At 37.9% G+C, this 26,984-nt stretch overlaps 2 protein-coding genes across 2 annotated transcripts in view; one reads left to right on the top strand and one right to left on the bottom strand.

The window, feature by feature from the left end:
* Positions 1-4,158: 4,158 nt before the first annotated feature.
* Positions 4,159-11,381, bottom strand: LOC139708688 (pyridoxal phosphate homeostasis protein-like). Its single transcript, XM_071620622.1, has 7 exons — positions 11,218-11,381; positions 8,411-8,518; positions 7,587-7,698; positions 7,040-7,174; positions 5,745-5,887; positions 4,903-5,001; positions 4,159-4,254 (listed from the first exon to the last, which is right to left on the bottom strand). Exons 1-7 carry the CDS (start codon positions 11,311-11,313, stop codon positions 4,159-4,161), a joined length of 789 nt encoding a protein of 262 aa, XP_071476723.1. The 5' UTR covers positions 11,314-11,381.
* A 9,282-nt stretch (positions 11,382-20,663) lies between these two features.
* The window catches only part of LOC139708678 (pantothenate kinase 3-like), a 34,644-nt gene continuing 28,323 nt past the window's right edge, over positions 20,664-26,984 (top strand). Inside the window, exon 1 of the mRNA XM_071620612.1 lies at positions 20,664-20,747. The gene's annotated coding sequence lies outside the window, so the exon portion shown is untranslated. The remainder of the gene's footprint in view (positions 20,748-26,984) is intronic.

Raw genomic sequence — 26,984 nt, 5'->3', positions numbered from 1 at the left:
ACATGTACCTAAGTTTAGAACGTATCAAAGGATGCCAAATAAGTGAAACAAGTCGGCAAAGCCACACACACAAGTAGGAGTACAGTGGACTCCCATTAAAATGAAGTCCTCGAGACCGGCAGTTTTCTTTCGTTACAGCAAAAGTTCATTATAATTTCATTATAACCGAAGAAATTTTATGTCATTACAACTGGAATCTCGTTATAATCATGTTCGTTATAACGAGAGTGCACTGTATGTGAATGACACATCATCACCATTACACCACTCTGCCTGAAAAAGTAGGAGAGTGTGCTTGTAGCACACATACACATAACTTATGCACACAGCCAATTGTATCGCGACAACAGCTAGCATGACAGACAGACACATACACATAGAAACAGATATGTTGTAACCCTTACATGGACTCCCAGAAAGCTGAAATATTGCTGACAAGCCTGCATCTCTTATCTTGACAAATTGGCAGCATTCTGGTCTCGATCCATGAAAACTTTTAGTTTCAGGCCAGAGTATATCCGGTGCATCTACAGAATTAATCTAGCAATGGCTACGATATTGACCCATGTTAGTGTACAAGATTTTTAGTAGTGAAATGAGACTACCCATTTTGGAAAATTATAACACTTGCCAAAGCATTCTCCTTGGGAGGTTGTATTGAGAAGATTGGACACATAAATTCAGTTAATTCTGAAAGATCTCAATGCTTTCATAGCAACCACAGATTAAGTTTGCTACCAACTTGGTACAGTGCACTCCCGTTATAATGAACATGGTTATAACAAAATGTAGGATACAGTGAAATAAAATTCAGGGCCTAAAATTATTCGCTTGATTATTACACTTTATTTGTTCAGATAAAAGTAGAGAAAACTGCCGACCCCGAGGACTTTGTTATAATGGGAGTCACCAGTACTCTTACGCATTTCTGGAATCTACTTCTGAGTATACAAGTATTTCTACATCTGTGGTACATTAGTGTGATAGGGTGATTGTAAGACTACTAGTACTGCATTCACATGTGTCACACTAGAGTTAAGCCAAGTATGATGCATTTGGTCAATTCATTTTGCATCCTTGTTTGTTGACACTGCACACACAAACTGCTCCATCTCTGCAGCAGGAATATCTAACAAAACCCAAGCCAAATAAAACCATGCACTTTGCCTTCAACCTGTACAAACATGCAGCATGCAAACATACACACACACACACACACACACACACACACAAGTGTATGTACATAGCTTTTCAAAGTTGGTTAGTACGGTACAATGTACAACCTGTACTCTATCCTATGCAAAAGTATGCTATGACTACGTCGGAGACATTGGTGACAAATTCAAGTACATAGCTTCCACAATCATATTTTTATTTCATATATGAAAATTCACACCATGACAATTTAAAAATGGACAATGCATACACCTGGTAATTATCACTTCTTTGGAGAGCATTAGATCTGGTACAAATATGCTAGATATCAATAAGTTACTTGTACCATAACATTTGGCAGCCTGATTTTTATACATTTCACATTGATGTAGACAGATCACTGATTATGTGCACAGTATGCATTTCAAGGATGCGTGAATGCATGTGTGTGTATGTTTCACAGTACTAAGTTCACAAAACATGAATGGCCCTCCGTGAAAATTTTTACCCCAGACAGGCCACCATGATCCTATGACACATGTAATGTTTACCACTCTGGGGCCCTGTTTCATAGAGCTGTTTGTAAAGTTACACACGACTTTAAGAATGACTTAAATATGGCGAGCCAAGTGGATTTCCTAATCATTGTTAATTTCAATAGCTATAAAAAGTTAAGATTTGCAGATGATAATGATTATTCTACATGTTAATACACAACATTAGTTTAAAGTGTATTTTTGCTACAAAATAGATGAAATACAGTGTATTGACATACTGTAGTACTTTGTTGAAATATAAGAAAAAAAAATGGGCACACATATTGGCACTTCATATTCCATGCGTAACTTTACGAACAGCTTTATGAAACCGGGCCCAGGACATATTAAACTACAGTTGGCTTTGTTTTTTGTTTTCAGACACCCTGTCTTGCTTTCCAAACATGGGCTTCTATCACAGAAGGCAAGAAGATCCAAGTTTTATGCAAAAAAGCACACCTGAAGGTTACTGATTTAATTCTGTGAAGCAATTTTTTCACATCATTATTTCAGGCTTCATCAAGCAAGCAGGTTCCCTCTCAACCATGTACACTCTTTCTGTCCCTTACCCTCTTTCTCTCTCTCTCTCTCTCTCTCTTGCAATGACTGCTTTCTGATGAATCTAGCGAACATCTTGTGATAAAAATGAAAATGGCAATGTTAAAAAGTCTTCATTGCTTAGCAATATTAGTAGAACACAACAGTGAGAGTTTGAGCAAAATCGGACAATCCGTTAAAAAGTTATGAATTTTTTAACTTTCTGCTCAGTCACGGCTGGATGAAAAGACTACTATAGCTTGTGATGTCACATGAGTACAACGATATAAAGAAAGAATAAAGAAAATTCAACATATTTCCATTTTTCTCCCGTAACAAAAGAACACTCAAATTCTCTCTTTCAGAAGGCAGGGGGAATAATATTACCCTTAACATACGTCAGTAGCAAGTCGAAGAAATGTGCACTTTATTCAAAAAGTAAAGTTTTGTGAAATTCTCTTTTTATTTTCCTTAGATAGTTGTACGCATGTGACATCATATACTGTAGTAGTCTTCTCTTCCAGCAGTGACTGCACAGATACTTAAAATATTCCTAACTTTTGAACGGATTGTCCAATTTTCCTCAAACTTTGACTGATGTGTTCTACTAATATTGCTGCATTCTCTCAATCTTTTTGTATACGAAGGTGGACTTGTCCTTTAACACTACTATTTCAAAGCACCTGTAAAATGTGTAGGTGGAGACACATCTTACGTAAACACAAAGATACACATAATTCAAGCTCGGCATGGCACGTAACCCATGTGCTTCACGAAAGCATAATTATTACATGTAATTCCTCCAAATCTGTGTATCTCCCTTTAAGGACCTTCCAAATAAGAAAGGTTCTGACCTGTGTGAATTATCTTCATTCCAATATGTGGTTGGTTTGTTTTGAAGTTATCCAAACCATATTGCTTGGACTATATGAATCTAGGTACTGACTTTATCACACAATTACCTGACACAGGACTTCCACAGCTTATGCATTGAGCACAAGACTCTAGTAAGTCAAAAAGAAAAAAAAATCCTATGCTCTTATGGTCCTCTCAGAAAATCAAACATTTCAAGAGGAAAACAAGACACACAGAAAATATCTAGTATGATAAATACCAATACCTGAGCCTTACTTTTTTTGTAATAACAATCCGAGAAGCCCTAGAAGGAATAGACTTTAAATACAGTTTGTTTTACAATTCCTGACCAATAAATAAAATCCCAGGAGTGAGTCTCCAGGTGGACGCAAAAGTACTCACTGAAAGTACTGTAAAAGTGGAAATTTTTTGCACATGCCGCGCGACCGGAAACAAGCGCGAAAATAAGAACACGCAAATATCTTTGCTTGGCATACATTCTAGTGGTTGATGTCTTCATTCCAGCGGAATTAAAACGCATGTGAAACTCTTCTTACCCGGCCGAGCGCGAAAAATTAATTACGCGAAAATATCCACTTTTACAGTAATATACCCGATTGCAGAAACTCCCTGAACCCGCACTTGGACTCTCCCCCTCTCCCTCCTATCACCACTTCCCTTCAAAACACCTCACTCATTAAAAATACCTCAATCTCACTTCTTTAATTGACGTGATCAGCCTTGCTGACAATCTTCAGACTCTGAGAAAAGGTCATAATCAGGTCGCCTGTCGCCACAGTAATGCCTGCTGATGGCAGATGTCGCTGCAATTATTGTAATCTATAGTCGTAATAAAAAACTGTTTTAAAAACATAGCCTCATGACCAGTCAAAGCACACGATGACCAGACTACAAGGAACAAACATTTACATTCACATTCAATACAACAGTGACCTGAGTTCAGTGTGTACTAAGTATATTTTTTTAATAGACATTCACATCAGACACACTTTGAGGGAGAAATGTTAAAAACAAAGAGAAAAATCATTCTATATTTCATTCCTTCACACACTAATCATTTGTTGGTATTGACATCATGCCTTCTCCTGGGTTCTGCCCTTGCTCCAAAGATTGTGCTTCCAACTCTCACATTGGTGCTGCCAACAGATATCTGGGAAACAAGAAGAAAGAGAATGAGAAAGACAGCTAACAAAACACATCTGAACACATCTACAGCTTTTGAGCTACATTGTATGGTACCATGCACTCCCGTTATAATGAACATGGTTATAATGCGATTCTTGTTACAACAAAATCAAAATTCAGTGCAGGAATTTCACGCACTGATGTGCTTTCAGTGTGACTTCACACATATAAGGACCATTCTTCCACTGGAAGGACGCCAGAAGAAGCTTATTGTTAGTTGGCGAAACATCGTACATTATAAGTTTCCAATTCAATTTTTTGATTTATAAGAATTTTAGAGGTTACACTTCGACTAGATGAATAATAATCTACATAGTTTATTAACAACTGTATGGCTCCTTTCTTTTCTTCTTCTTATCTTCTTCCTCTTCTTCTTCTTCTTCTTCTTCTTCTTTTTCTTTATCTTCCTCACATTCCTTTCCATATCATCATTTTTTTCTTCATTTTATATCTTCTCAGATGTCAAGTACATATAGTCTGGTGTTTTGTATGTAGAATGTCCATGCTAACAATTATCTACAAAATCAGTCGTGACTGTTGCCGTCTCACATGAACTCCAACAAACACTGAACACCTGTAGGAGGAAGTCTAGCGAGACTGTCGTCAGACTTACCGCATGTTCAAAGTCATGTGACATTCCCATGCTTAGCTCCACCTTGTCTTGGTCCATGTTTAATAACTTGCATACATCCTCCTTGCACTTTATCAGACACTGTGAAGACATTAATATTCAACCAATTAAACTCCATTTCATATACAGGTGTACTTCCTAACATACATGCAATCATACCCATACACATTTGCAAAACAAAGAAGAAAGAGAAAAGCAATACAGTGTATACACATCATTAGCTCTAAGAATTTTGAAGTGAAAGGGCTGTCTAACGTGCAGGAAATAAAGCATTCCAACACAGTAAATCAATTCAAGACAACATAGTAATATTCTTCATGAAAACCAGCAATCTCCTTATTTCAAAACATGTTAAGACTTCTAAATTACTTCATGTTACACATAAAAAAATAATGGTAATGTTCTCCTTCAATATGCCATTGACTCTACAGCAATGTTTTTGCATATGAGAGCAGTGACTTCCAGTACATCATTTAAGAAATCAACTTGTATGTCTCTCATTACATTTGCAAATGACAGTATTCAGTCCTGCAAGGAAATTACTTACTTCTTCTTTTCCATATTTATCTGGATTAAGTTTTTTTTTTTTTTCTCTGTCTCTGAAAGGATGTCTTGTCATCAAAAATACCTTTAATGAGATAAATCACTTTTTTTTTTAAAATCACAAGATTCAATTTCTACACGAGTACTTAAAAATATCATGTTAATGCAAAGCATGACAAATCATCACATTCATAAATGGGCAATCAGAAACAAGACACACCATTGAGGCAAGAGTGACAGTGAGAAGCAAAGATGCTAAGAAGCCCAGAAGGGAAAGTTACCTGGAAGTCCGGGTTAGGACCTTTCTCTAGGTCGTGGTCAAAGGCGCCGATTGTCATGAGACCAGCAAACTCCAGACTGGGGCAGGAGTCTATGACGTGAGTAACCGTCTCTGTACACTCCTCTGGTGGAATGCCACTCTTATCTGTGGGAACGGAGGCAACTGAGTAGCATTTGTCCTTTCATCTCTACCTTGCACATGGCATGTTTTCTGTGCTCCTCAGGACATTATGTAACTCAAATGTACACACTATTCTAATATTCACACTGAAATACATGTATCATGAACAAAAACTGGAGACAAACGTTCATGCAATACTCTTTATCCATACATTGATTGTATTGTGATTCATGGATATGTTCAGATACAAATGCTAACTTGTCTGTACATGACAAACGATGATTTCTAATTGAAAACTTTTACTTTTCAAGTGAGGTATCAATACAGTATGATTCTGTTTATATCTATGAATATTGTGAAGACAGGTCTTCACAAGCTCTGTCATGAAAGAATTAGATGTGAGGTAATGCATTGTTTTGGAGAAGCTGATTAGTTTTTGAGGAATCTTTTGACTTCTTACTGTATTTCCCCAATTTTTAATCTGGAATTTGAACAGAACATCTTAATTTTCTTTTTAAAAAATTCCCACTTTACAATGCTAAAAAATGTTGAACCTTGGTATAACACCATTAAAGATTGTGTCAAACTCTATGACTCATTCTAATGGAGACAATTCATGTTAATCAAAACGAAATGAAAAAGTTCAACACCTACATTAAGTTACATATCTTCATATCTATTTAGACCACCCCATTATATGGTCACACTGGACAATGAAAGACAATGACAGTGATGATACCAATGATGAATGTGTTTACTGATACTGATGAAGGGTCAAATGATGAAAACAGTGATCATGCTCTCTATCACTGATGAGATAACAGAGGCCCGTAACTAGGATTTTTATTGGGGGGGGGGGGTGGTTCAGAATGAGAAAAAGTGGACCACTTCCGGGTTTAGTCAGCTGACAAGCAAAAAAAAAAGAAAAAGAAAAAAAGAAAGGCTCCCCCATGTGATTTTTTTTTTTGTTTCTCATGCCATTTCCGGTTTCATCAGCTGACAAGCGAAAGGAAAAAAAAAGGATTCAGCGCAATTTTCTGGTGCCACTACAAGCCCCCTTTCAAATGGGGGGTTCTGCAACTCATTTGTTTTCTATTGATTTCTTTTCTTTTTTTCTGCTGCTGGCAAATTACAGGCCCTAGTTACAGGCTTGTAATAAATGGTAATATTACTTACTCTCCTCTCCACTTGTGTTGATCTGGACAAAGACCTTGAGTCGACCCCTGTCCGTCTCCTTGCTCCAGTGTTTCTCTAGCTCTGTGGCAAGCTTTTTGGAGTGTACTGTCTCTACCATGTGGAGATTGGGTGCACCTGGATGAGATTGAAGTATTAAGAAATGAAACCAGTCATCTTGCTTGATTGCATACATATCTGAACCTTTATATAAAAACTGCAAAAATCATTGGTATTACAGACCTCATTGCTTCATTTTCAGAGTCACTGAATTGGAAAATATCTTGAGCTATACCATGGCTAGAAAATGTGATAGATTGCTTTATATGTTTAAACACATAAACATGCTAGACATGGAGATATAAAACAGTGTGTAAAAATATGGACATGACATATGACATCCTGCTCCCAATCCTGAAAAAAAAAGAGATAACATCATTTTCTTTTGATAAAAACTTGCATTGTTTACAGAGTATTGCAGCTAGACTATATAAACAATATAGTTATTGCTTATAAATTCAACATGATAGAAATATCTGAATACACTCACTCAAAACTTTTTTGACCTTGTTGCTCTGAAGATGACCTATAAAGTGCCATCGGATGTCCTCACATTGCTCCCTTATGGTGACATCATTGGCCTTGTCAACCAGTTCTTGCACCTAGCAGTGAATGTAAGATTGTGGGGGTGGGATGGGGTCATAGCATAACAGTCAATTTATTTTCTTCATTGAAAGAGCTTCACGAGACTAGTCTGATAATGACTTACAGCTACTGTGATCAAGATTAATAATCTGTTGAAAAGTGGGTTCAAAACAAACTAACTCCCTTGAAAAAATAATGCTAAATTTATAATACTCCTTGGTGGGTGCATTTCAGCATACTGAAGCCTCAAGTAAAATTTCATTGTGCTGACCACAATTATGACTTTGGAGCACACCTAGACATATCCAGAAAGATATTGCATCTGACTTATCAAATATTATTATCAGTAGCTGTCTTCACTTTTGAAATATCACCTGTGGCTCAAAATTCAGACTTCCTTTACAAACACATGAGAAAGAAGTCAATAAATATCTCATTTTAGAATGAAATGACTGCTGAAATTAAATCAAAATTTTGAATGGTTGCATTCTCATGTCATAAAGTGAATTGCCACTCAGCGGTCTAGTGAACTATCGGTATTATAAATAACACTGCAACAAAAGTCAACGAAAAAAAAAGCGACAACAGATTAAATCTTACATACAGAGAGAAAAATAATAAAATGTCAATATGTTTCATACATTTTCATCAAGTTTGGTCTGAATCACATCAATACAAATGAGGCAAGGGATGCTAGTGAAAACAGGGTGGGTGAAGATAACAACTCACATAATTTTCTCCAAAGTTACGCTGTCCAGACTGATAAGCCTCAATTATCATTGACACAGGTTTCGTCTTGCTGACAGCCACAAGTCTTGGTTCAACTGCCATTAAGTCCTGCAGATGAAGGCACAAAACATTTCAAAGCTGTTCATATCAAAGTAGAAGGTATGAATTGCATTTTATATGTAGGTGTTATAATCTACATAACATGATAAGTTTAAGGTTGGAATATAATCAATTACAAAGGTGACTTTAGCGATGGGGGCCGGGGGGGGGGGGGGGGGGGGGGAGGGTTGGGGGGAGGTATACTTCTGTATGCTAAAGACATCTGAACGAAAATGATGGTTGAATGTGACATGTACATACTGCACATCATCAACACGACTCCGATCAGATGCCGTGCAAAGCATGGCATACTTGTGTACAGCGACAGCGATCATGCGAGTCGCAACTACCTGTGACTGTACACGACCTTGCCACAGGCCTTAATGATAAACAACAGATTGATGCCATCCTCCTCGATCTCGCCAAAGCTTTCGACAAAGTACCACACGAGCGTCTTCTCCTCAAACTGAGCTACTATGGAGTCAGAGGTCACCTGCTGTCATGGATTCGTGACTTCCTCCAAGGACGGACTCAGAAGGTCATACTTGAGGGGAAAGAGAGTACCACAAGTGTGACATCGGGAGCACCTCAGGGAACAGTTCTTGGACCCCTCCTGTTCCTGGTCTTCACTAACGATCTTCCTGAGTGCGTTTCCTCATCTACACGCCTCTATGCAGATGATGCCCTCCTTTATCGATCCATCAAAACCCATGAGGATGTAGATGCATTACACAGGGATCTCTCCAGTGTCCAGGAATGGGAGAAGACTTGGCTCATGTCCTTCAATGCCGACAAATGCGAAGTATTGAGGATATCTAACAAGAGGAAGAACATCATTGGAACATCCCCGTACTCCATCCATGGGACAGCACTCCGGACTGTCGATGAGGCTAAGTACCTTGGTGTTACCCTTCATCAAAGTCTTAGCTGGAAGCCACATATCCAATCCACATGTAAGAAAAGCAATAGCACACTCGGCTTTCTTCGACGCAATTTGAGGCGATGCCCTGCCAACATTAAGGAACTGGCATATAAGACCTACGTACATCCCATTCTGGAATATTCCTCCACGGTGTGGGATCCTCACACTAAGGACCTCATCTCCCAGATCGAAATGGTCCAACGATGTGCGGCTAGATTCGTAAAGGCAGACTACAGATACAAAAGTAGTGTCGCCCGGATGCTACAAAGCCTTCAATGGCAGACCCTGCAGGAGCGACGTGCACACAGCAAAGTCACCATGCTGTACAGGATCGTTAATGGTCTTGTTGCCATCCCCTCTGGGCCTCCATTCCTGTACCCCACTCCAGACCTACATGCAACTAGAGGCCATGATCAACAGTTTAGACAGCAACACTGTAGAATCATCATTTTCCAACACAGCTTCTTCCCAAGTGTTGTCCGCATGTGGAACGCCCTACCTCCAACAGTGGTTGCTGCTCCGTCTCTCGAGTTATTCCGGAGCCGCCTGACACCACTCACCCTCTGTTAAGACAGCCAAAGGGAGTTATTTTTACTCGCACGGTAGCTTAGTCATTTATTTTTGTTTGTCCCAAATTGCACCCAAAATGCACTCTTATTTTGCGTGTTTCCGTGACTGCGCTTTTGCCTGCCAAGTACGACAATACTCTTATCAGAGGGATGTACTCATCGGAAGAAGAAGAAGAAGAAGACAGGGCTGTGTATGGTTACACCAACACCAATACTCAGCTCTAAAAGACAGAACTTCAACCTTACAGGCTCTAATATGGATGTACGATATGATGTTTTAATGTCTCAATAATTCTTGCACATTCTCTTTACTTCACTCTATTCAATGCAGAATTCTCACAGTTGGCCTGTAATCCACATAAACTAAACTTTACACTTAAAACTTTTTCAAGTTTCACAATCAGCAATTACACAATGAAAAGGTGTGGTTAAGCAAGTCACCCTTAATTCGACCGTAACACCGTCAGAATTTGACCGCTTCCTACTCTAAAACTATATGCTTTTGCACATAGTTCTGGTCAAATTTTGGCAAGAGGTTGAACTTTGGTGCTGGATTTTTACGTGGCACTTATTATTTGTGTGGTACATGGTATCTGGTACAGCTAAAAGACAAACAGAAGTCTCTGATTCATGATCGCACCTGTCAAATGGCAGAAATGCCATTTCCAATGTTAATCATGCATTCATTAGAGTCTACCTCTATTTAATTTATTCATCATTTTCATTCAGATATCTCTGGCATACAGAACTAAGAAGTCAGTGACAGTGTATCATGTATGACAATTCACAAGAGTCAAAGAGATATCTAGACTAGATCCTTGCCTTGTAAGTGATAAATTAGACTCTACAAAGTCTATCGAGCAGAAAACACTCAAAATATTAAACGATAAAGTTTTATCTAAATTAATAGATTCTAAGCTAAGTAAAATTTTAAGTTTATTTTTTTTTTTGCCTATTTTTTTAAGGGAAAAGCACTTTAAACGATATTTTTTTTTCTATCTGGCCGAATATTGGATAGAGAAAACAACAACATCCAATCAAAACAACATCTGAACAGGAGACTCCACGCAAGATCTGTAAAGGTACATCTAAAACTACAAATTGAGTCTAAGGTTTACTTTAGACTTTAGTCTAACGTTAGATTACATGATGATGACGACTACCGACAGTTCAAACATGGATTAGAATACATGGGACTGTTATAATTTGGTACGTACGGATGGACGTTGTTTGCAAGCATTTTGCACCCGTTCCAGCACTGATTTCACTGCTTTAGCAACTTGGTTTTCTGCTGACATGATGATTCTCTGCATAACAGGCTACAAGCCGATTTTCTCAGCTGAAACGTCTTCTAATAACGTCAGCCAGGCAGATGGAAAGGTCTAAGTATCATGTAACTGGCCTTCGTATTATGCAATACAGACAGATTAGTCTCGGAGCAACACGTACGGAACATGTATAAAAGTTCCGTGATGAATTCAATTTCAAGGGCCTTTCACATTTTGATTGTCCTCACTCGGATTAGTGTGTTCTTGTACATTACTATAAAAAAGGTCTTCAGCGTCGCAATCGGCAAAGACCATGTTCTTGTTGTTTTTTTTTTTTATATATATTCCTATATCTTGTAAAAAAAAAAGGGGGGGGGGGAGCCCCAGCCCCCAGCCCCCGTGGCCGTATAGTCATGCCCGCGGGAAGGCGATAATATTTTGTCTACCAAGAGACTTTTCAAGTGTGATGCTACACGCCTTTAGGGTCATGACATTTGCTCCTCATCTGTGACGATTGTTACATTATGAAAGCTGCACGCTATAAAGCCAAACATATAAAACCTATACCCCCAAACATAACCCTAATCCTCACATCAAACTAAACCTGAAACCCTATCACATCCGGATTGACATCCCTAACCTTCACCCTAAGTCCTCAGTCCTCAGTCCTCAGTGGAGAAAATAAGATCGGAGCATGTTGTAGGGCAGGAGCAAATGTCCCATCACCATACGATTAAAGTGATTACTATGTATTACTACAATATGGTCTACACTAATACTCATCTTTTCATTCGCCTTTAATTCTACTCTAGACTCGTTGTCAATAAGATAATTAAATTACAAAAAAAAAGATCTTATTACTTGACATGATGTATCTGCTAGCAATGATAACGCAGTGATCCTTGTTGCAAAAATCGCAGCGTTATGACTATTCACCGATTGTTTGATCATAGGCCTGCTTAAATGTCATAGGTTGTTTGCCTTATTGAGAGAAGCACATACATCCAATTCAGGAAAAAGTGTTTTCCAGCTATTTTTGAAAGATATTCTGTTTAATGAAAATGTAGGCAAGCAAACAAACAGACAAAATTGCAGATGGTTGCACGGATAAACAGATATACAGATAGATCAATCGCATGATAGAGGAAGAAATCATAAGTAAGATACAAGATTTTTTATTTTCAAATTGGTGGAAACAAAGAGGGAAGATGCAATTAATGGATGCGTATAAACCATTGATTTTGTATAGACACTTTAAATTAGATTTGTAAATAAGAAATATTAGTATTGTGAAATCTTATTGTATATCTTTGATACTAAGTTTAAGAAAGTTGAAGGAAAGAGTGGATTATGATCTCTATTCGCATTCATCATTTCTTAGTTTGTCTTTAATCAATATATTCAAGATTTGATTATTTGATGTTTTGCTTTTGAATATTGTCTTGTGCAAGCTGTTAAATTTGTTTCACTGAAACTTGCACATTAGTGTTTTTTGTATGTATTTATTATCTTACGCATTATATTTGATGAAAATTGTGCTTTTGTTGTGGAATTGAGAAATAAAATGTGAAAAAAATATAGGCAGACGGATAAAGAATGGCATATAGATAGTAAAAGATAGATAGTTAAAGATAGATAGATATAGAGACAGGTAGATATATAGATAGAGAGATAGATATAATAGATAGATAAATAAATAAGTAAATAAATAGATAGATAAATAGAGTTAGACGTAAATACACGTAGACAGACAGACAGAGAGATAGATGATAAATACAGATAGATAAACATAGAGATGGACAGAATCTATCAATACTTGTAAAAAGTAATAGGTAACAGATAGCTATATAGGGAGTCTAATAGATTGATAAATAAAGTACAGTTGTATATAATTTTGTCCTTACGGTCACATACACAAGATCCATTAGTGTGTTTTAGACAGTCTCAATGTTGTGTATAGTAATGGTTTATCAAAAATATAGGGCCTATAATTTGCAGCCACATATAGATGGACTGCGCAATTTAATACATCTGCATCGGGCAATAACATAAATAATGATACAATCATTCGAAATATAAATCACACAGTTATCATATTAACAAAATTAAATATCACATGATAATAATGAAAATCAATTAACGGAGGATTTGTACCTAAAATATAATTCAGTGATTGCAGAAATGTCAGTGTTTCACAGTATAGGCCTATATAAGGCAACTATCTAAGAAAGCACAATGAGAGTTCCACCAAGTTCGATACAAAAACAAGAAAAGTATACACGTTCAGTCAACTAGTTACTGGTACATGCATGGGTAATCAGTTGCGAACCATTCCTTATTTCATTTTCGGAATAATGAACATCACCCAACTATTCCTCCTGCCTTCTGAAGGATCACGGCACAAATCAGGGAGGTGTCTCACACCTCCCTGCACAAATCAAGTGTTCTTTCACTATAGATCTTGGAAGAGGTTCATCTGTCATCGTTGCCCTTTGTGACATCGCGAATTGGTTTTAATCCACCAATGACGGCGCGTGGATTTAACCCAAACTCAAATTGATTAAAGGATTGTCTGTCTTTGACTCCCCTGACGTATTGATTTACATTTCTGCTCTCCATGAATCCATATTACATATGTTCCTGATAAAGACCCTTTAATCAGTTTACCTCGTTGAATCTTTTTTTTAAAGGTATAGGCCCTACTGGTAAAATGCGTATTTTTCATTATCAGTATTTTGACCATAACATAAAAGCATTCTATGTTTTCCCTTTTTGTACTTTTTGTTCATTATGCTCTTTTCTCCCTCTTTTTTCTTTTTCATCATCATCATCATCATCATCATCATCATCATCATCATCATCATCATCATCTCTTCTTCTTCGAAGTTCTTCTTCTTCTTCTTCCCTCTTCCTCTTCTTCTTTCTTCCTCTCTCTAAAGTATCTGAATATTATTATTCTACCAACAGTCCCTGTTGTGGTTTTAATAAATGGGTTGCATTTCAAATGTCACAACGTTTTTTTAGTATAAAATCAACTTGGTTAATTTTTCGCTGCACATTGGGGAAAATAAGTTTCATAACAGATTCAGAGGAGATGTATATGAAGAGCTCATTTGCAAAAGGGGTTAGATCCATTTTTCATCAAGTTAGCTCTTTATGATGATACCAACGAAAAGTTGAATTTCTCATCAAAAAGTAAAGTAGGCACATTTATTTTATTCTCTTAAAATAGCAGCATATAACACATGATATTTGTCGTAGTTGTTGCTTATAAATAAATGTAACAGCACAATATTCATATTCTGATATAGGTGGATTGAACCTCCTTTGTTGTTGTTGTTGTTTTTTTAGCTCAATCAGTACCCGTTAAGGCCATGGTTTTGTGCGTTCGTATCGTGTCGGTAGCATTCTTTATTTCATTTTGTGAATCCCTGTGCTGTACAAATTTTGAGTTTGTACCTGGAGTTTTACCTCGTACACAGGGTGACGATATGACAATGTTCCACTCCCTCTATTCTTTATTTATTCTTATTTACTTTGTAATGTATGAATCCTTCTCACTGGTAAATGACCGGGTATCATTTCTCGCACCTGTTATACGATATGTAAATGTCATGCGCCGTAACCAAATTTCATGTATTCACATTAAGCCCGAGTCACCCGAGCAACCTACCTTCCTTTTCATCAGCATTCGATTACGTAACACTGATTGTAAGCAAGCATTGATATTACTCATGCACACTGAGTACTTGTTGATAGTGTTCTTTGCTATTCGTGAATTGCGTGGTAGTCATGGAGATGGAATTCTCTACACTTTTGCAATCCGTTGTGTTGATTCCCCGATAGTTCATCATAATGGATAGTCTTCCAATGCAGTCACTGTCAAACGATGATTTTGTTGAAGCAGTTCTTGCCAGTAATTATACTACGTCTCACAAAACAAATGAGGTGTATTTTCAGTCTGATGTTATTCATCGTTTACATGAGCAAATGCCTGACTTACATTTAATATATGACGAAAATGATGCAGCTGTACCTCATATAACCACTGAATATGTTTTACCACAACAACTGGTACACCGCGAAACTTTTTCTTCACGTAATAGTTTTTCTGTAATGCATCATAATGTGAGAAGTTTAAGTAAAAATTTTGATCAATTAAAATTACTTTTAAATCTTTCATCAGTTACTTTTTCAGTTATTGGTCTTTGCGAAACTTGGTTGCATGATCCGCTTCATTCGCTGGTATGTATTGACGGTTACACTTTAGTTTCAAAGGATAGAACACGTAAGCATGGTGGTGGTGTGGCCTTGTTTGTTAAAGATGATGTCAAGTTTAATGTTATGGAAACATTTTGCCAAGTTTCTGATATGATTGAATGTGTCTTTATAGAAATTGTTATACCGAATGCGAAAAACCTTATAGTTGGAGAAATTTACAGGCCACCAAATAGTAATTTTAACGATTTTGTCGGTGTACTGCAAACTATACTTGACTCTCCCTCTCTTATGAACAAGCATTGTATATTGATGGGAGACTTTAATGTTAATTTATTTTGTTATAATGAAAAGCCCCAGTGTCAGGAATTCTTAGATACAATGATGTACAATTCATTTATACCTTGTATCACGAAACCAACAAGGGTTTCTGATACAACTTCGTCACTAATTGACAACATATTTACAAATTTATCTCACGTTGCTGATCAAGGAATCATTGTTTCTGATATATCGGATCACTTCCCTATATTTGTGACGTTACACGATATTTTTGAAAAAGGTAAAACAAATTATAATAAAAAGGGATTTCGAGTAATGTCACAACAACGTATAGAAAGTTTTAAAATGAGTCTTGATCATACCGACTGGTCTGCTGTTTATAATATGAATGACGCTGATATAGCTTTTGATATATTCAATGAAATTGTTTTGCGTTTATATGATGCTCATTTCCCAGTTTCATCGATCAAATTGAATTATAAAAAAATCCCAAGAAGTCCTTGGATCACCAAATCAATTTTGAGATCTATAAATCGTAAAAACAATTTATTTTATAGATATAAGTCTAGTGGTACAGAAGAAGCAAAACGTAAATACTCAGCTTACCGAAATACTTTGACTTCTGTGCTACGTAAAGCAAAAAAAGATTATTTTTCTGCACAATTTCAAATCCATAAAAATGATATCAAGTTTACTTGGAAAGTTATAAATGATGTATTAAAAAAGAATGATGGAAAGAAACTGGGAATTGATAAAATAATACAAAATGGAACGATAATTGATGACTCCCGTGGTATTGCTGAAGCATTCAACACGTATTTTGTAAATATTGGGTCAAATTTGGCCAGAAATATTCCTTTAACGGAAAAAACATTTCATTCATTTCTTGTGAATCCCAATCCTAGTTCTATATTTTTCACGCCCGTAGATGCATTGGATGTCATTGATATTGTAAATAATTTTAAAGCTAAACAAAGCTCAGGCTATGATGGTATTTCAATGTTTCTTCTTAAACAAATCATTTATGAAGTAGCCGCACCTTTGACCCATGTATTCAATTTGTCTTTAATGACTGGTGTTTTTCCTAGTAAAATGAAAGTTGCCAAGATTATTCCTGTTTTTAAGAAAGGCAGACAGGACGACCTGGGCAATTATAGACCTATATCTCTTTTATCATCATTCTCCAAAGTACTTGAAAAAGTTGTCTACTCCCGAACTATCAAGTTTTTAAATGACCATGATATCCTAGTAGACACTCAATTTGGTTTTCGCAAAAAACATTCGACTACTCACGCTGTTTTGTTGTTAATAGATAAAGTTGTTCAAGCTATCGAAGCTAAATCTCACACTGTTGGAGTTTTTCTGGACCACTCCAAGGCGTTCGACACAATTGATCATGAAATATTACTGTACAAACTGTCTCATTACGGGATTCGTGGCAGCGCCTTGGAGTGGTTCAGAGATTACCTCACAAATCGATCACAATTTGTACACATTAATGATTCTGATTCAAGCACAGCAAATATAACGTGTGGTGTTCCACAAGGCTCCCTTTTGGGACCACTTCTTTTTATTGTGTACATAAATGATTTGCCCAGGTCGTCAGCACTCCTTTCTTTCCTCTTGTTTGCGGACGATTCAAGTCTTTTTTTGACGCACAAAAATCCTACTGAGTTACTTGATATGCTTAACTCTGAGTTGAATCACGTCAATGATTGGATTCAAAGTAACAAACTTTCTCTAAATTTAAACAAAACTAATTTTATGGTGTTTAGTAATACAATCACTTGTTTACCTGGCTCAATTTCAATCACAGGAGTAAACTTACAACAGACAAATTCAGTTAAATTTCTTGGTCTTTTAATTGATTGTAAATTATCTTGGCAGGAACAAACAAATCATTTATGTAAGTTATTATCAAGAAATTTGGGTGTTATACAGAAGCTTAAGCATGTTTTCCCCACATATGTATTACGTACCTTATATTCGACTTTGTTATTGCCGTATCTTCATTATAGCATACTGGCCTGGGGGAATTGTTCCAAAATACGCCTGGAGTCTATCTTTAGAATACAAAAGCGAGCTGTAAGGATTATCAATTGTACCAATTATTTAGCACCGACAAGCCCTCTGTTCAAAAGTAATAACCTCTTAAAGATTTTTGATATATATTCTTACTCCCTTGGGATATTTATGTACCAGTTAACTAAAGACGAATTACCTTATGCTTTCACTCCCATGTTTGTAAAAAATAAAGTTATACATTCCTACCCTACAAGACAGGAAAATTCATTTCACTTTTCTCCCGTGAGAACTGCATTTGCTCTTAAAACAATAGTACATACAGGTCCAACATTCTGGAATAGCCTTGACTCCGACATTATTGAATCGTTGTCATTGAACTGTTTTAAACGTAAACTAAAAAAATCCCTTGTGCAGGCTTATATCTAATAATACAACATGCAATTTTATTTGAACTCCCTCTTCTTTATCAGATTCGTTGTTTATCATATGTATTCCATGGTATTCCATGGTTGCCTTATGTTTTTTTTTACTGAGTCATTTCTGTCAAGGCTATTCCTGAATTAATGAATCATTATGTATCATGTGCGTTTTTGCGCATTCTTACAGTTACGTAACTGTGTTGCTCGGGTGACAAGGAGTCTTGTTAACGCGTTACAGGTGGCTACTTTGTATTTCGCTATGCTTTCGTATATTCTATTCCTTTCCTTTGCTCTTTTTGCTCTCTTTTCTTTTACGTCCCTTTCCTTCCTTTCATAGTTTTCGTTTCTAGGTTGTTTAAGAAGACCAACACTTTCATATATACAGGGACCTATACATTACAAGCTTTGCTTTTTAGTAGGTCCCCACATTTCATGTTTGTTAAATTGTCTTCTCTTGTATTTTTTGTAATTTACGACGCTATGTTCAATCTTATGTTCAATCGATCGTATCATGTTTGATGTTTTGAAATGTGGAACAATAAAATCAAATCAAATCAAAAAGTTAACAAAAATGGGAAAGAAAATTCACTTTCTTTGCAAAAGGGGTTACATTCATTTCAGTTTGGTTGCAAAAGGGTCTAGCTCCAACTGACCAATACGAATAACACAGGCTTTTTGCCTGCCAGCTTTCTATGATCACGGCGTTTGTGAGGTAAGCTGTTTCCCTGCAATTTCATTTTTGGGGGATTGAATTGTAGAGGGAATGGAAGAAGAGCTTGTTTGGATCACAAATCATCCAAGAAAATGTCAAAGGAATGAAAAGGAATGGAGCAGTGCGAAGGAAAAGCGGCGCAAAACAGTGAATGTGTGTGTATATGTGTTTGAAAGCATCTTTGACTGTGCATGTGTATGTGTGTTTGAGGGTGCTTGTGTGTGTATGAGTGTGTGCGCATGTGAATGATGTTGTAAATGCAATTACTAAGTATGTAAGTGTGGATGAGTGTGGGTATGTATGTGTGTATGTGTGAGAGGGTGTGTGTGTGTCTGTGTGAGTGTGTGTGTTGGTGTGGGTGTGTGTGTAGGTTTGTTTGTGTGTGTCTGTGTGTGTGTGTGTGAGTGTGTAAGCATGTGTGTATGTGTGTGAGTTTGTGTTTTTGTGTGTATGTGTGTTTGAGTGTGTGTGTATTTGTTTTGTGTGTGTGTGTTTGAGTGTGTCTGTGTGTCTGTGCGTCTGGGACACACAAAAAAAATCAAAATGGAAATGAAAAGATTCTTACAATGGGGGAAATTTCACTTTGAAAAGAAGAAAAACTCATTATTTGTTTTGTTTTGTTTTGTTGGTTTGTTTTTTTTTTTTGGGGGGGGGGGGGAGGGGGAGGGGGGAGGGGTTAAGGGGGACGGTAACCCCAGTCACCCAATATCCGAACAACGTCATCACTGAAGATTTTTCTTTTCGTTATAATTAAATTTCACCCATCATAGGCAAAGATGTAAGAACAACTCACAGGTCACTAAAATTGGTCAACTGTTTAATGTTTTGTTTGCAAAAGGGGTTAGATCCACAAAAGTAATTTTTTTTGAAATATTATTTTTTAGAAAATGAAGACAGGTAGATTTTTTTCTATACTCGGTTTTGCACTCATCATGGTAGGGTAGATATCCAGACAAATTCGTTTTGTGTAATATCTTTGCAATATGGGAGAAATGAAAAAAACAAACAAACTTGATTTTCTCGAAATGGAATAAAGTGGATCTAACCCCTTTTGCAAACAAACTCTTCATATATTGCGAAAAGTTTTCACACTGTTGCGTCATTTACATCGATGTTCTTTTCAGACACGTGGAGCTGGAGTTGGAAGAAAATGAAACCAACTTTAGGTAGATCTATGATGCTGAGACATTTTGCTGATATCGCCTAGTTTTGGAGTTGTTTTATTTACAGTTAATTACACAAAACTAAGCGTCCGTCCAGTCCTCATGCAATTTTATTCACTGCATCAGTTCACACTGGTCATGCTGGTACATTTTGTATACAAGTATCGGGGGAGGTGGGAAAGAGATCTCTCCCACCCTGATTGTGTACACATACCAGTGACTGCCGTTGCAGGCCACGCCTCTTTTGCGGCACCTCCTGATATTTCAGTCGACGGGGGTTTTGCCGGTGTATGCCAACGTCACGACAAAGCTATGACGTCAGAATATTTACGACATCGTAGCTCGAATGGCGCACGGCGCAGCAAATCGCGATTGAATACAAACACTGCAACTGTACGTGTGATGTACACATACTCGACGACTCTCGTGATCCCTGATGTGAGAGCTCGCCACGACGTACACGCATACGCGCACACCCAGCCCACTAGGTATTGTACACTGCTGATGAGGATCCATAGCGCCATCATCGCGATAGCCGGCGGCATGCAGCAATCAATTGATATGATCAGTTGAATGGTAATCTTTTACCGACAACATCGTACGACTGTTGTTTGTCTTAATCAAATGCGCTGTAAACCCCTCTTTGTAACCACGAAATTAGTAAGTATACACTGGTAACTTGTTTGAATACATATGATATTCCGGCTTATAATTAGGTGATTTGGCTTAATGCTAAGAATTTGAGTAAATTGAGTCGAGATAATAGAAATGTCGTTTTGCTATGGTGAAACCGGTAAACGCGGATCACGCTACCTCGGTATCACGTGTGGACCTTTGCACCCGGGCCGCCTACATACTTAGTATTGTTGGTATACAGTGTACTACGACTGGGGCCTGTTTCACAAAGGTCGCACTTAGTAAGTCAGACTTAGCGCTAGTCAATCTTAGTCTAAGTGCGACTTTTTAAGTCTGTTTCACAAAGTCAATCTTAGGCTAAGACTGACTTATTCGATTTGAATAATAATGTACGAGCCAAAAATATGCAAATTAGCCATTTGTTGTCTGCTGATGATTTTTGAGTAATTTCTGGAAGGGAAATTGCTTTGATTTTCTGCAACTACGATTCATATATTACTGTATCATTCGTTATTCATAGTGCTCATTTACTGACTCATATCATTTCTCTTTTGTACATAAATAGCCGCTCGTTTGATGATTATTTTGATATAAGAGATGTTTTGTGCATGAGGCCTCTTTAATCCAGTCCCACATGTTTATATTGGGCTGTGTGAAAGTTAGGATGAATGGGGTTGCTCGCGCAGCTCGCAGCAGCTAGCTGGCACTGATATGATCTCTGCATTCTGTACAGCGTAAGCCATTCACATTGCACAATTGTGGACCTTGGTAGAAGAGGACTCTGGCTAGCCTCTTGTTGCACACGAAGAGAAGTTTTCTTTTCCAACTAGCTACATTTGTAGGGTTGGTCGTAACTACAGAAGTGAGTGTAGCTTAATCTGTTAGTGTTAGTCATTCGTAGGTAGGTCCTTGAAATTATGTAATTTGAGCAAGAGATGATTCATCGAAGGTTAGCATGGTTACATGTAGGAAGGGACTGAATATTATGAACTCTGTGTGTGTTGTACCGATACTTGTATTGTAATTTGTAGAGTCTGCTCATTACTAATATCATGTCATTAGACAATGTCTACATTAGCCCGACCAGACGCTGTTAATACGCTGTGCGAATAACTGGGCTGTGTATAGTTATGTCTACATATAAACTCTTAACAGTTCTAGTATTAGTATGACTATAAGGCTGGCTATGCCTAACAGTTAAGTTAGTGTAGAGTCTGTGCACTGTGTTATTAATCAAGATAGGGGCACAGTGCCACATCTTCATGATTTTGAAGAAAACAAAGTGCATGATTGCCCTAGACTGCATGTATAAGGTAATTGTAGTTAGAACCATAATAAATCATGGCTAATGGCTATCAATTGGTCGAATTTTAAAGTCCAATTGCTGGGCCCTGAGTTGAATTGGGAAGTAATTGATGAATTTATGCATTTTTGGATTTTGGAATGTGTTTGAGAACTGCATCAATCAAGATTAGGCATAGAAACTACTAGACCTCTCTAACGTTTTCCGTGTATACGTTACTGTAGCCTTTGATGCGAGGCAGAGGTGACTGTCTATTGGCTAACCGTTTCCTCTAACTGACACAAAATGCTGGGGGGGTTGTTATGTCTTTTTTTTTTTTTTTTTTTGCTTCCAGGAAAAAAAACAAAAAACATTCATTAAGATGTAACTGGTACCGTAGAAATGGAAACTTGGCTAATTTCATTGGCAGTCATGTGTAGAGGTAGACCAATAAATCTGCCTCTTGTCGGGTAGCCTCTTGTTAACTGTATTTATACGGTCGCAAATGCAGTCGACCGTATTACAGACTGTACAGATACAATTAGGCTACCGAACAAGAGACAAATTTATCGGTCTAACCAGTTAGTGTAGATAGACACAGCCCCGTCCTGTACACAAGAGGTATAATATTTCTACAATTGTAACAAGTATAGGTCTAACTAATTTGTTAGGTTTTTCTAATTTGTTGTGAATGCATGATATATTTATAATGGATAGGCATGCATTAATATTCATATGGGTAAGCAGCTAAGAAGATAACACAGGCAAGAAAGGATTGGTAGAAATATAATTGATTTCCAAAGTCCAGATACATGTAGATTACATAGCTCTTTATGAGCTAAAATTTTGGTTTAACTTAATAGTTCAAACTATATCAGTACATTTGTAGGTAGGGATCTATTTTTATGACTATTTTTAATTTGGACCATTGTTCAGTGAATAGTGTAGGAGTAGACCCTCTACGAAACTAGTGATTCTCTAGTTTGTTAAAAATACTGCCATCTCACTCAGGATAAGATAAAGTGGAAGAAATTAATGAATATTAGGAGTTGATTATGCTTTTGAAATTCCCATTTTGGAATTTAAGTCTGACTCTACGCATGGCTTCGGGCCATGCGTAGAGTTACGCAGGACTTGGTGGGATTTACGCATGACTTCAGCTTTGTGAAACAGGATTCAAAGTCCTGCGTAAATTTACGCAGGACTTAGGGATTTACGCAGGGTTTGGGGATTTACGCATGAGTTAAGTCAAACTTAAATCTTTGTGAAACACCCCCCTGGTCATTAGATTGTCAGTCCACGCACCGCACACAGGGTCTGCGGCACTGTCCGTGTATCGACGTTTAATATAGGCCTACCTAACGTTATGATTTCTAGGTGTTTGTTGTTGTGTCAAGCTGAATTAATTCAAACGCTTGTCGAGGCCGAAGCGAAGCATTTATACGAGTGACCGTTTTTCTCGCAATTCGTTGCCCATTCACTGGAGTCGCCTTTGGTACCTTTCCAGACCGTTATATTCTGATGGCTGATTCATTGGACATTGTATGTACCGTAGAAATACCGCTACTGGCGCTATTAAAAAGGCAGCGCTACTTACCGTAATCCGGGAAATCCGCTCATGAGGCACTCTCCCCTCATGAGCACCTCTGCTCTGGCGTCCTCACTGCAAGAGGCCCCTCCCCGCAGTGCTCATGAGGCGTCCTCTTCACCTCTCATCCATATATCTCACATCTCTGAAATACAAATGGTCGGAAGTTCGTACTGTGATTTTTTGTTACACACACATGTCCACTCTTTGTGACGAGAAGAAAAAAATGGAATTTTAAATCATAAATCAACTGATATGCAGTGACCCATGGAATCCCGGGCGCCAGCGGCTTTGCTCAATGCACGGCTGCCGCACCTGCCGGCCTGATCCGACTCAAAATTTTTGGTGCTTATTTCTGCTCTCACCTTTCCATGCATGAATCAGCCCTATAACAGTGAAGTCTGACATCATTTTACAAATATTCGTTAAAAAAAATTTAAAAAAATTAAATCGGAACTAGCCTGATCTGATGTTGTGCATATATTTCCGATTTAATATTATTCTATACCTTTGAATTTAGAGCAGATGGATACTGTCTCCAATTTGGAAGCAAACTAGTCACTTTGTTGAATCTTTGTGAATTCTGCCATTCTCCAGACTTTTGGCACTGTACTTGCACTCGTCCCGTGGCATCCAGCGCAGACAGCATGCGAGCTGCGGGATTTTCAGAGCGAGCTTGCGCATGCATGGGAGGATAGTTTTGTGTGCAAAACAGTGTAGCTTGATCACGCATGTGTCACACAGAGCTACCAAGTCTCACGCATTGTGAGTGAGACTCAAGCATTTAGGGTCTGTCTCACGATCTCACGCATGACACCCATTTTTCTCATGCATTGGGAGCATAGCTTAAAGGATTAAAGTGAGAGTTGCAGTTGAAGGCATATTTCCCTTTTGTCATTCCAAATAAGTAAAAAATAATCACTTAAGTATGCACCAGCTTGCACCATTAAGAGCTAAAAATTGAAAAAGCTCCCTACCGTGGGAGGGCGGACCCCCCCCCACACCCCCACACCCTCCCCTTGCTCAGTCGCTTCGCCTCCCTCGCTCACGCACATGTGCGCGCGCCGAGATGCTGAGTCATGAAAATCTCACTCATAAAAATTTTTTGAACTTGGCATCTATGGTCATAAGATTCGCTGTGTGGTACATGTGTAATATTAAAGTTTTACACCACACTGTACAGAGAAAAGAAAGAAACTAGAGAAACACTCTGAGAGTGCAGACCTCCGCCAAGCATGCAGCTCATTTCCACCTTTAATCGTGTTCCTCCACAGAGATATCAGTGATTTCCACCCATATGTACTTATAGCATTGTGTGCTGAAGCTGAAAGCCGCCCGATTTTCCAATATAGAAGCCTTTGTAACGTGATAAACCCGCAGCTGCACGGCGCGCCTCGCCCTAGCAGAAACTAGAGCACGCACTTTAGTGCGTGCATGCAAACCTCAAATACGCGCAACCTGAACTCCCAAGTTCATTGACCCTACCTGCCAAAATATCAAAAATCCTTCATAAATTCCCCCCAAATTCTCGGATCACTACCAAAAGTTAATCGTTTGTTACTTGTGTCATTTTAAACCTTTCCTGCAAGTTTCATCCAAATCCATTAAGTAATTTCTGAGTTATTTTGCACATGGACAAACTAACTACAGCTGTAACTACCTAACGAACGAACGAACACACAAACAAACAAACAAACCAACCAACGGTAACGAAAACATAACCTCCTCCCTTGGCGGAGGTAAAAAAAAAAACTATCTGACATATTTTGTTGTTGTTCTTATAGATATCTTATAGATAAAAATGTCTTGGAGATTATTCACATTACTGCATATTGCGTTGATATTTCTTAGAGGTATGAAAACATGGTCCACGGCCTTCTGTCTGTGCAGTTTCTCACCAAAAACTTGGTGATTATGATGTTTTATAACTGTCAATTGGGCATTTCTCGCATATATTCTTTTGATAGATTTTACACTGGATAAGAATACACTGTACACTATGCAGTTATGAAATATATCCATCTGTTCATTTCGTCACGATAAGGCCAAGTAAAAAAAGAAACCAGTTTCTCGTCCTCGCGCGCATCGATTTTGGCCGCCGCATCGATTTTTTTACTATTTACTATTTTCAAAATGGCGCTGAAAATACCAAGAAATTCATAATTCTCGTCTAAGCCCGCTCTCCGCCCGCATCGATTTTCAGTTGCCGCATCGACTTTTTTGATATTTACTATTTTTTCGGCCGCCGAAAACACAAAATCGACAATTCACCTACTAATCGTGATGTGTACGCGTCCTCTATCTTAGCTGAGTACAGCTGTAGCTTCCGTAGTGCGTATGTAATAACGCATGCATTTCACACTGCGAGCTCGGCAAGAAGGAATGACCCACAAAGCAGTCGAACTGTAGTTGGATGGGCGCGCGGGCGCGGGCCTGGGCTGTTACAGCGCACTCGGTACGTCGTGAACGCGATAGCGGCAACATCTTTTGCGAACGATCGCTGATACTAGTATTCCACTTACATTGTATATTTCGCGCATTGTTCGTATTTTTCCCCGTTTCTCATATTTTAAAGGGATGAATTGTACTGTACAAATGCTTGTGAGGATTGTATCGAGTTTACATTTTCATGTCATTGTGACTATGTGCACGTGTGTGCAGTGTCGGAAGGTCGGTGCCAGTGCAGTGGCCGTGCCGGCCGCGTATATGCGTGTCTGTAGCTAGCTGCCAGGGTTCCCATCCCCCTGGTCTATCAGCTGTCTGCACGCACGCAAGAACACATTCGAATGTGTAGAGGCTCAAACACTGCTCTGTTAACGTTGCATCTGACGGCGATGTATTGTTCTATTTTGAAGAGAAAATGAATGCGCTTTTCCAGCAAATGTAGAATTATTAAATGGGTGTATCTACAAAATAAATAACTTTTCCACGGATTCTGGTTTGTCTCGTATTTCTGCGGGATACTTTTCTTTACGATGTAAATTCACGGACACGGCCGTGAGTCGTATCACCTGTAGTGTGATACAATCAATTCATCATCCAAATGATGAGTGATTATCAAATGTCTTTTTAGAATATGAAGAAACATCTTTAAATGTTTAATGCTATAATGCCATATCAGTATCATTTTGACATCCATCTGCAATTGTACCAGCCAGTTTCCAGTTGAATGTGCTACAATTGTACTGTGAAGAGATGCAGATACAATATACCAGCTGTGTGGACACAAAAAGTCACAAACACAATGATAAAGCAGTGTTTTGAATATCATGGAATTTATTTCAGTCGTACATTTGTTGATAGCATGTTTTATACCTGTTTCAATTAATAGCACAATACATCAGAATTGCAAGTACACTGGGGGTATCAGAAATGCCATTACAACACTAAA

Source organism: Diadema antillarum, unplaced genomic scaffold (assembly GCF_040938485.1).
Source record: "Diadema antillarum isolate AM-2024a unplaced genomic scaffold, OU_Dant_1.0 seq00001366_RagTag, whole genome shotgun sequence".
NCBI lineage: Eukaryota > Metazoa > Echinodermata > Echinoidea > Diadematoida > Diadematidae > Diadema > Diadema antillarum.
This window is presented reverse-complemented; position numbering and strand designations above follow the sequence as displayed.

What these genes read in the sequence shown, in the direction of transcription:
- LOC139708688 (XM_071620622.1), bottom strand. Translation starts at nt 11,313, where the DNA reads ATGCAGAGAATCATCATGTCAGCAGAAAACCAAGTTGCTAAAGCAGTG. An exon ending in GTAACTTTGGAGAAAATTAT is followed by an intron (nt 7,699 to 8,410) that starts GTGAGTTGTTAT and finishes ATTCACTGCTAG; the next exon opens with GTGCAAGAACTGGTTGACAA. An exon ending in CAAGGTCAAAAAAGTTTTGA is followed by an intron (nt 7,175 to 7,586) that starts GTGAGTGTATTC and finishes AATCTCATCCAG; the next exon opens with GTGCACCCAATCTCCACATG.